Consider the following 10,892-nt stretch of genomic DNA (forward strand, 5'->3'; position numbering starts at 1 on the left):
GATAGATAGATAGATAGATAGATAGATAGATAGATAGATAGATAGATAGATAGATAGATAGATAGATAGATAGATGGATGGATGGATGGATGGATGGATGGATGCACATGTGAGACAGCGTCTCTCAAAAAGAAACATTTTTATATGACCTATAATGTGTTGACCTTGATCAGAACTCTGCCATCAATCTGCAGTTTTATAAATGAATCTGAGCAGCTTGCAACACTAAACTCCACTTCACCATTTGACGCCGATACATTGCTGGTTCCAGCATTTGAACTAAGAGCACATGTCTTTATCCCATTAAACATGAGGACGGACTCGTTTAAATAAGTCAGAGGTTCTTGTCCTCTATCCTGATGTAATGTCACTTCTCATTTGTGTCATCCTGAATCCAGCTTTAGTGACTTCGTCCTCAGACCCGACACCACAAACCTCCACTCAGCAAACGTTTTATCGTCATAAACAATAAAAACACAGCGATTAAGCAACACACTTTCCTTGAGTACAGTTAGTGGTGAAAGTAAAAGAAGGAAATTCAATAACCATTGATAGCATCTATAAATTTTACAGCTCAAGGGTTGGAGCTGTGACCTTTACACTTGGGCCACGTGTTTCTCTCCGACACTCACCGCTTCGAACAGCACATGAAACTTTACAAACACTAATTAGTTACTTTTAGTTACTTTTCTCCATGATGCACCATAATGTTGCACATAACTAACGTCAGTTTAGTCACTTATAAACATATAAATTAATCTTTTTAGGAATCAAATTGTATCTGTGGTTTATAAAAGTATTTTTTTTAATGTAAATGTAATTGTTTTTTAATGATTTAACTATTATTAACAGCAACTATTTACTTTCAGGACAAAAATACCAAATTAAACCAGTTCTTTTTTTTTTTCTTGCCATTTTGTTCGAAACGTTCCTGTTTTCTTTGCACCTTTTAAAATATTCACTTCTTCTGCATACGTTGTGTTATTTTAATCATACGTTGAAACGTTCATTGTTGTAACTTTTAGACTTTTCAAAATTATTACATTTATTTACAAAAACATTTGTCCATAAAAATACGCTGAGATCTCTTCATTTTCTTCAAAAACTGTTTTTTATTTAATCTGCTTCAGCACACTGACTTTGGTTTTGTCTTATTTTACTCCATCTTTAGATTTCAACTACACTTTGGCTGATTTTAGCTTTTAGCTCAATTGTTTGTGATTTTAGGTATTACCTAATGTTTTAAGTTTAGCTATGAGATACAGTTTAGATAATTTAGATGTTGCAAATTTTAGCTATTAAAGGTTTAGTTGATTTTAACTTTTAGCCAATGTTTTGCCGACTTTAGCTTTTGGCTAAAGATTTGCTAATTTGACTTTAAAGTACTGTGTTGCTAATTTTAGCTTTCAGCTATTGTATTAATAATTCTAGCATTAGGGATGATTTTACTTCACTTCCTGTTTTTAAATCTCTTTTAAAAACGCACGTGCTTTCACTGACTTCTAACACAGTGTGATCTGATTTAGCATTTCAGTGTTTTGTGTTTTTATGTTTTTCTTTTGATGCTTTTAATTACATTTTGTTATTTTTTTCTTTAATTGCTGCCATTGATTCTATTGGTAAGCACTTCGGTAACAGCAGCTGCTTTTAAATGTGCTTTTTATATAAATTTGACTTTGACTTACTGATTTTAACCTTTAGCAAAAAATATTGCTGATTTTAGCTTTTAGAGAAGGCTTTGCTGATTTTAGCCAAAGTTTTGATGTTGAATGATGATTCAAGCTTCTAGTTACAATTTTCTTAATTTTGCCTTTAGCTATGGTTTTGCTAAATTTAGCTTTAATCAACAATTTTGCTCATTTAGCTTTTAACTATTGTATTGCAAATTTTAGCATTTAGCAAAAGTTTTGCATATTTTATCTTTTAGCTACTGTTTTACTAGTTTCAGCTAGTACCAACAGTTTTAGTAATTTTAGCTTTTAGCTACTGCATTGCTACTTTTAGTTTAAGCAATTGTTTGACTATTTTTAGCTGTTAGCTATGTCTTGTTGATTTTAAATTCTAGCTACAGTTTTGCTGATTTTAGCTGTTGTCTATGATTAGCTGTGGGTGCATTTTTTATCTAATTACCAACTCTAAAAGTGAACGTTTGCAAATTTTCGCTGCTGTTCAGTTGAACTTTAGCTTCTTTAACAATATTTAGCGAACATTCAAGGATCACGCTGTATTTTCCTGAAAAATGCAAATTCTTCTGGTTTCAAGTAATAAGCTTTTGGGCTCCATGGAATAAGGAGCATTCTTTGGTGTAATTGACTGAATTTATATATAAAAAATATAAAATAAATAACAGGAAATTGATCTAAAAAGATATTTTTTATCTTTTATAATCAAAAAGAAGAACTCTTCAAAACAGCAGTTTGCTGATCTATCAGTCATTGGGAGGGGTTTATGCTTCTGCATCAGTTTTTATTCAACAAGAAAACATCAATCTGACTTGAACAACATGCTCAACAACCTCTGAGGAACATGTTCACTGGACAGCAGTTTTAAGGAGCAAACATTGTTTAAAACGGGACACAATATGTTACAGTTTCACTAATTACCACCTCAGCAGTCACCGTGTTGTACTCTTGCAGAGATGGAGCACCTGCCGTCTATCTCTGTAACTTTCATTAAGCTGAAAGCCCCGACGCTGCCTCCGACAGTGTCCGCTGCGGCTCTGGCAGTCATTTCCTAAATGGATCGAAGGGAAAGCACGGAGCGCTTTCACTATCGATCACCGTTGTTGCTCCTGAGTCACCGCAGAACCGCTTCAGGGCCGAGCAGGAGCGGTTTAATGATCCCAAACTCCTTCAGGTTTCATCTATCATCTCACTTTTCTGAGCAACTGACCTGTCAAGAGGGGTCAAACATCACCAACACGCTGAAAGGCCTAGCTTTCCGTGAAAGAATGCATATCGCCCGCCGCCTTTCAATTCAGAAATTTAGACTAACGTCGTCTTATTAACATATATTGGAGTTGTAGCCATTTTGGTCAAACCATGCTCAGAGCATGTGTTGTGAACGACTCAGATTGTAGCTCAACATCTGTACAACTGACAGGGTGATGGCCAGCTCTGTTGATACAGCTGTGGCAGCCATCTTAAAACGAACTGATGAAGAGGTACATCCAATTATATATATTTTTATGTTTCATTTAGATCTAGTCAGAGATATGTTACTAACAAGGTTGACTCTTAACCGTTAATGCTAATGTTTATTATTATTATTATTTAACCAAAGGTCCTATGCAATGAAAAGCATAGAGTATTGTGAAGTATGCTCAGCTACTACCACACCAAAGTATAGCACAACATCTGTAACTCTGACCAAACTGTGCCCATTTCTGTTTTCTAAGATGTGTTGCCTGTGGCGGCCATCTTGAATTGGGCTGGTTCCAAAAGTTAATCAGTTGTAGAAAAGCATCCATTGATTACTTCTTGAAGCTTTCATTAAAAAAATCTGTCCAGCTGTTCGTGCGATATTTTGCTAACAGACAGACACGGGCAAAAACATTATGACTCCGCTTTAAGGAGGGTTTAGCAAACTCGTTCAATTACATTAAAACGCAGCTTTAAAATAAACATATTGAACGTAATTGCCCAAAAGTCTATAATTACTGCGTGGCAGGTTCAGCTTGTTTGACATCTTTTATCAAAAATAATAAAGTTCAATAAACTGTTTGTTTTACCTTGTTTCTGTGTAAGTTAAAGCTGTAGCTGGAGTCCGTGGGGATGTCCTCGGTTGATCCTCTGCCTGAGAAAACGAGGCTTCCGGTGAGTTTTGTCTCGCGCGTCCATCTGCTGACCCGCAGGCTGATGTTTCCCGGCCTCTGATTGGCTGCTTCCATCCGCGAACCACTCTGCTGCATTCATGAACTGTAGGAAATTTCATAACGGCGCAAACATTTCGCAAAACAAGTCAGACTTTTGACACTCAAGATAAGATTTAAAAACGTGTTCTCACGTGGGTTGTTATAGTCTTACGTGATTTTTATCGACATGGTTTAAATTACCTTGAATGTTTATATTAAATTCAGTTTATTATACTTGCTTGTTTAGCGGGAAGTCACCAACATTAAACTTGGTGTTTCTCATGAACTTGTTTATTATTTGGTATTTAAACTAACCTGATTTAGGACACTTACTGCTTTATTATAAACATATTTCATTATTGTTTTTTTTATTGTCTCTTTCATTTGCATATTCTGAACCTTTTAGATGTACAGCACTTTGGTCAACCCTGTCTATTAAAAGTTTGACTTACCACTGCTGTAGAAACAATTATGTACATTTAATTGTAAAAAATAAAAAATAATAAAAAATCCCATTTAATGCTTTTATTATTTGTATAATACCACACATGAATAAAACACAAAATACAAAGGAAATTCACAAATAGCAGCCAGCAGCTTACAATGAGGCAACATCTGAACCCTTAGATGATCTTATGTCGTTCCAGGGCACCAAACACTATTTGTGGCCTAAAAATAGCTAAGTTCAATTGATTTTTCTCATTTTGCAATTGCAATTTGTAAAAAGGAGGAAGACTGCAGGAAGCAAACGTTTTAGCTTCTCAAATGCCAAGAAGCATGTCACGTTTGTGTCTGGTCCACCTAATATGATAAAACACATAGATTTAAAAAGCACAAACTTGAAATTGTTTATTTTTGAGATGCATTTCTGAGCATCTAAACTGAGCAGACAAACCCTTGTTTTGTCACTGGAAAAACTGGTTTACACAGCATGACCTGTGCCACATAATGACGTAAAGACGAGCTGATGGGACATCAAGACAAAATGTGCACATTAGATCTACGATTGTGTTTAAGGAACAAAATTCAGCCGTAGTAAGACGGAGTATGTGTGCGAATGAGATGGAGACAGGTGGAACAGTGAGGCTACAAGGAGCAGAGGTCACAAAGGTGCAGGACTTCAAATACTTAAGGTCCACTGTCCAGGAACACGGGGAGTGTCGTAAAGAGGTGAAAAAGAGAGTCCAGGCAGGATGGAGTGATGGAGAAAAGTTTCAGGAGTGATTTGTGACAAAAGGGTGTCAGCAAAGGTCAAAGGAAAAGTTTACAAGACAGTGGTGAGACCAGCTCTGTTGTATGGTCTGGAGACAGAGACACGGACAAAAAGACAGGAGACAGAACTGGAAGTAGCAGAACATCTTCATTTCTGCTACTCGCAGTTTTGTCTCCTGTCTTTTTGTCCACGTCCTCCTTAGGAGTGGGATGGAGAAGATCAGGAATGAGCTCCTCAGAGGTACAGCACAGGTTGAACATGGGAGATAAAGTTAGAGAGGACACACTGAGATGGTTTGGACATGTCCAGAGGAGGGACAGTGGATGTTAGAAATGCAGCTGCAGGAAAAAGACAGATATATGGATGCAGTTAGAGAGGACGTGGAGGTAGTTGGAGTACGATGACTCGCTGTGGCGACCCCTAAAGAGGGAACACCCCAAATATACGACTGTATAAGATGCTTAAGATGAAGATGCACATCAACTGAAGGAAGGTTCTGGATTCAATCTGAAAAATGTCTTTCCCACAGCACCAATCTGACAGGGCCACCTGCAGGTTCTTTGTGTCAATTACAAGTGCATGATTTGAGCAGTGCATCTAAAAACATGAGAATATTGTGAAAATGTTCTTTTACTATTTCAGAAAGACTCGTTATAGATTCATTACACAGAGTGAAATATTTCAAGCCTTTATTCATTATACTTTTGATGATTCTGGCTTACAAATATAAAAACTAAAATCCAGTGACTCAAAAAAACCCCAAAAAAACAAATCAAATATTCCACAGACCTTTGGCGATGTGGGCAGGTGCCAAGTCCTGCTGGAACATGAACTCAGCATCTCCATAAAGGTTTTCAGCAGAAAGAAGCATGACGTCTCTAAAATGTCCTGATGGATGCTGCGTTGACTCAGGATTTCAGAAAACACCGTGGACACGGACCCAAACCATCACCGACTGTTGAAGCTTCAGTCTGGACTTTAAGCAACGTGGTTTCTGGGACCTTGATTTACAAATGACATGAACATGTACTTGGATCACTGAGCAAGTCCAGTTCTTCTCCTGGGCCAGGTAAGATACTGACATCTCTGGTTCAGGAGTGGCTCTACTTGAGGAACGACATTTAAAACCAGTAGCTCGTGTCTGGGAGTTGATCAGCTGATCACCCCACCTTAATATTGAACCTGTTAATATTTTTTGACACTGAATTTTGTTTTTTCGTTATTTGTAATCCATAATCATCAAAATTAAAAGCAATAAAGGCTTGAAATATTTAACTTTGTGTAATGAATCCAATAAATGTTTCACTTTCTGAAATGATTTGACATTAATGATATTCTAATTTTAACACGCACATGTAAACAACCAAACCGTGCAGATAAAAAAAAAAAAAAAAAAGAAAGGCACAAAAAGCAGATTAATGGCGCAAAAGCATTTTATTTTTATCAAGTGTACAAACGAGTGCAAAAATAGTGATTCTTATGAGCTACAGTAAGTAGTACAAAAATTACAGCTACGAGATACAAACATGGTACTCTTTAAAGGATTACGCAGTAAAAAAAAAAAAAAAAAAGATTGCAAAACATGGAATTATAGATTCACAGCATTTCATAAGTACTAAGTGCAAGCTTCAAAAACAAATGCCAAAATATTCAGCATTCTCCCTCTTGATCTATGCACGAGGCAGAGAGTCACCAAGGAAGGATCTCTACAAATGACATTCATTCTAACAGAACTTGGGCCCACACGCCATCACCTCCTAAACATGGACTGGTCAGAACTGGAGAAGTAAACCCGACAGGAGAAACTGTTGCACAGAGACACATTTTGCAGATTAGTTATGCGTTATAGTTAAACAGGAATGCATGCAGTAGAAGTACCTAGTTTCACTGAACACTGAGAAACACGTCTGTGCAGAAGATGGAGTACAAGTTTTAGATGAATGGAACTGTAGGTTATGGAACGCAAAAAAAATAAAAAAAATTTGGCACCTCATGCAACTTTTACTGAGAACAGAACCGAACCATACTGACAACTCAAAGGCATCTTAGGTTGTGGTGCAAATTAATGTTAAAAAGGCACACCGCTTGTGGATTTAGGCTGGCTATAACTGAAACCCTAAACGCTGCACAAACACACAAACCTTGGAGAAAAGCCTAAGCTTTAATGCACCACACGTCACATGCGGATCTACAGAATGGCACATTTGTGCTTCTTTTTCTTCTCGTGCTCCTTTTTGGTTGGCTTGACCTCCTTGGGTCCGTAGAAGCTGGAGAAGCACGACCGGGCTCCGATGGGCTCCTTCAGATCCAGCAGCCACCTTCCTTCGCCGTAATACCTCAGCGAGCCCAGCTCCATCTCCTTCACCGCTTCCGCTTGCTGCAGGGCCAGGATTTGGAGCAGATCTACGCCCGTCTGAACGGACTCGACGCCCTCGGCGCAGCCTAGAGTAACGTGGGCGCGGCTTCCAGGAGGCAGAGAGGCGGCTTCGGGGACGACGGACTCCACTTCCTTCTCGCCGTCGGCCGGCCAAAGCCGAAGCTGCTCCTCGGTGAGGGACACCCTGGCACCAACGGTGCGAGGAGTGATGAAGAGAGCGATCAGGGACAACTCGAGCACAGAACCGTAAGACCCGAGAACCGCCTAGAACGTGAAGAAAAAATGAAATTAAAATTGAAATATACAAATTTTCAATCTTTAAGAGAAATAACAGGAAAGTAATGCAGACTCGGCATTTAGTCTCTTACTGAATTCTCTGCGTACTCTTTGGCACCATTAGCTTTTCCATAGTTGCAGAATTTTGTAGTGCAATGGAGGCTTTGCTTGGCATCAAAGTACTGCTCCAGGTCCACCTCTTTCTCAGCTTTCCCTGTGACTAATCAAGACAAGCCCAACCTTAGAACATGAAAACATTTTATTTGACCAACAGAAATCTGTTTGGAGTGACACTCACAGTCAGCCAGGTGGTTCTTGAATTCATCCAAAGTGTCCAACATTTTCAGGAAGTCCATGGCTGTGCACTTAACCTTTTCCTGCACCGACGGTAAGAGAAACCAGCCGAAGAAGAGAGGAAGGGACGTTTCTTCAAGTGGACCTTTCATTGCTTCCAGCTGGGCCTCCTCCAGTCCCCGGCCGCTCTTCTTTTTCAGCTGAGTCAAGTCTCGGCTCCACTCAGTTTGTGGCTCCAAGAAGAGGGTGATAAGATTGTGCTCCTTGGCAATCTCCCCCAGGCAAGCCAGCCGGTCGTGGGTGTGGTTGGTGTCATCCACGACTACCAGGACAGAGGTCGTCCCTTCACTGCAGCGGGCTACGATGGCGGCATCTAGAGCTTTGTACCCATCAGCAGATGCCTTTGGATTTTCTGGTTTTATACCATGGTCGTCAGCGCAGAAGAGAGAACACTGGTCTTTGTAGGCGTCTGCGATGGCACGCGCCAAGAAGCTCTTACCACTTCCTGGAAGGCCTCTGAGGACTACGAGGGTGCGGGAGGTCCTCAGGGCATCTTTGGCGTCTTCTTGTTCTAAAATGGCAAAAGACAGAGAGCCAGAAGCAGGGAGCACGTTTCCTTCCCTTGGAGGCTCAGAATCTTTCTGCTCGGACTCAGACTGATCTCCTTTCTGATCCTTGGCGGGTTCTCCACTTCCAAGTTCAGCTGACGATTCCTTCACCGTTGCCGCTTCTACTGGCTTCTCTGGGGAAACAACTTTCTCCTGCACAGGTTGCACCGCTTCCCGTTTTACAGTCTCGGCTTCAGTTGGAGTGTGCAGTTCACCCTCGGCCTTCGCTTGCTCCGATGCCTTCTCCTCCAGGATCGGCGGCTTGGTTTCAGCTGAATGCTCCTCCATGGCTGGCACAGGCAACGGCTTCTCCTCTGGTGCAGCTTCTGGAACCAGTTCTGCTGCTTTCTCTGGTTCAGGGGCACCCTCTGCCTGGTGTGTCTGTACAGGCTCTGGCTCATTCTCTGGCACAGGTTCAGTGCTTTCTGGTTGTGCGTCTAAATTAGCAACTGGGTCGGAAACCTTTTTTGGTGACTCGGCAGATTCTGGTGGTGCCACCGCACTGGGCTCTGGCTCCTTGTTTGATTGGTCTTCAGCCGTCACCACTGGCTCTTCCATTTTTGTGCTTACCCCCTCCGCAGCCTGACCGCTCACCTCCTGCAGCTCGGCCTCTTCCACGACAGCTGGAGGATTCTCAGGCTCTGCCGAGTCCACCTTTACCTCCTCCTGCTTTAGAGTTTCTGATACTTCACTCTTCTCTGCATCCATGCCTGGTTTTAAAGTCCAAACTTACACACCACCTTAAGTAGACAATTAAACAACAAAATAATAATTAGACCAGAAATGACTGGAATTATCAAATTAATCGTCCCGGAGAAGGAGCTATGTTTTAACATTGCTACATAAAATTTGACTAAATAGTTGTTTAGTCAGTTCTTTATACAAAGACAAAAGTGTAAGCACTTTCAGTAGCTAAAAATAAAAGGCCATCTGGATTGTGGTCAAAGTCTCAAATAGGAAGTTACTCAACATCCAAGTTTATGCAGACAATTAGGAAATTAATTGATTGTGTATATAAAAATATACATTTCCAAGGCATTATGAATGTGTAGGATTTAAGACATTGTATCCAAGTTTAAGCAACGATTTTGGTTCAATGGAAGTTTTTGCAACTCTGCACAAGTTGGAAGCAAAATGTATTTTATTCAAAATTACATTTAAAAGTGGGACAATAATCTCTTGGTATAATAACGAGACGGGCTTAATTGTAACCTTGTATGGTGATAAACTGAGAAACATTCATATAAAACGAGATAAAATGAGGAGTTGACAAAAATTAAAACTTAAATAAAAAATTTAAAAACTAGCAACCTTCATGGGTTAAATGCGACATTTTAGACGCCAAACGCTGATTTATTAACAAATAGGGGAAATAAATTTCAGTAAAAAAAAAAAAAAAAAGAGGAAGTGTTGCAACCAAGTCACAACTTAACTATGAAACTGAAATTTACCAAACTAATAAAAACAGCAGCTGAAACTAGTGTGAAGTTGAACAATTGGTGTAATTATTAACACTAGTGTCGCTGATTTGTTCAACAAAAAAATGGCGATAGTCGCCTCTTTGTTTTAAATTAAAAAAACTGGGAGCTTATATCTACATTACTTTATTTATTTTTTTTAAATTGAGCGTCAAATATGTTAAAGTGGAGTGTTCTGGTGGAATAAGACAAAAGGAGACGTTAGCACTCGTCCGGCGGGGAGTGGCGCGGAGCAGACAGAAACAATTAAAGCCCGGGGGCTGCAGCAGAGCCGCACCGCCATCATGCCTTTCACAAGTTCACGCGGAAAGCGCTGAAGTTCAACACAGAACTGGACTAAAACACGAGGCAGGGCTCGTGACAAAGCGTCTGAACAAGCTTCGCGAAACATGTCAGCTTACCGAGTCCGCCGAGAAGCCGAGGGAGCTGCTGACCGCGCGATTCCCTCCGAGCACAATGACGCCGCAGTGCTGAACTCACACTGACACCCGCCGAAGAAAAAGAAACGGAAACTCCCGGGAGCGCGCAACTGGGCGTGGCTATAGACACGCCCCTGAAAACCGGAAGTGAGCGGAAATAAGTTTTTTTTTTTTTTTTTAGCCCTTATTAATGTTAATATGGAAACACCGATTCAACGTTTGCGTGACAGATATTCATGTATTTTTTTTTCCATCTTTGCTAAACTTTAGTTAATTTTAAATTTGAGCTAACCATTTTTTAACTAACTAGTAGCTTTTATAGCTAGTGTTTTAAAACTTGAGAAAAAACAAGCTACTATTTATACAGACATACA

At 40.0% G+C, this 10,892-nt stretch overlaps 2 protein-coding genes across 2 annotated transcripts in view; both read right to left on the minus strand.

Moving 5' to 3' along the window:
• aclya (ATP citrate lyase a) overlaps positions 1-3,768 on the minus strand; it is a 29,807-nt gene extending 26,039 nt beyond the window's left edge. Inside the window, exon 1 of the mRNA XM_037689265.1 lies at positions 3,731-3,768. The gene's annotated coding sequence lies outside the window, so the exon portion shown is untranslated. The remainder of the gene's footprint in view (positions 1-3,730) is intronic.
• Positions 3,769-6,878: 3,110 nt separating this feature from the next.
• On the minus strand, positions 6,879-10,596 carry LOC119421382 (2',3'-cyclic nucleotide 3' phosphodiesterase). Its single transcript, XM_037688749.1, has 4 exons — positions 10,501-10,596; positions 8,018-9,361; positions 7,812-7,939; positions 6,879-7,707 (listed from the first exon to the last, which is right to left on the minus strand). Exons 2-4 carry the CDS (start codon positions 9,327-9,329, stop codon positions 7,255-7,257), a joined length of 1,893 nt encoding a protein of 630 aa, XP_037544677.1. The 5' UTR covers positions 9,330-9,361; positions 10,501-10,596; the 3' UTR covers positions 6,879-7,254.
• Positions 10,597-10,892: the final 296 nt, after the last annotated feature.

Source organism: Nematolebias whitei, chromosome 15 (assembly GCF_014905685.2).
Source record: "Nematolebias whitei isolate Nwh7 chromosome 15, NemWhi1, whole genome shotgun sequence".
Taxonomy (NCBI): Eukaryota; Metazoa; Chordata; class Actinopteri; order Cyprinodontiformes; family Rivulidae; genus Nematolebias; species Nematolebias whitei.

Bases quoted from the DNA above. Each gene is read 5' to 3' on its own strand.
- LOC119421382 (XM_037688749.1), bottom strand. From the start codon at position 9,329: ATGGATGCAGAGAAGAGTGAAGTATCAGAAACTCTAAAGCAGGAGGAG. The intron at 7,940-8,017 runs GTGAGTGTCACT...TGTCTTGATTAG, and splicing joins CAAGAACCACCTGGCTGACT to TCACAGGGAAAGCTGAGAAA. The intron at 7,708-7,811 runs GTAAGAGACTAA...TTCACGTTCTAG, and splicing joins AAGAGTACGCAGAGAATTCA to GCGGTTCTCGGGTCTTACGG.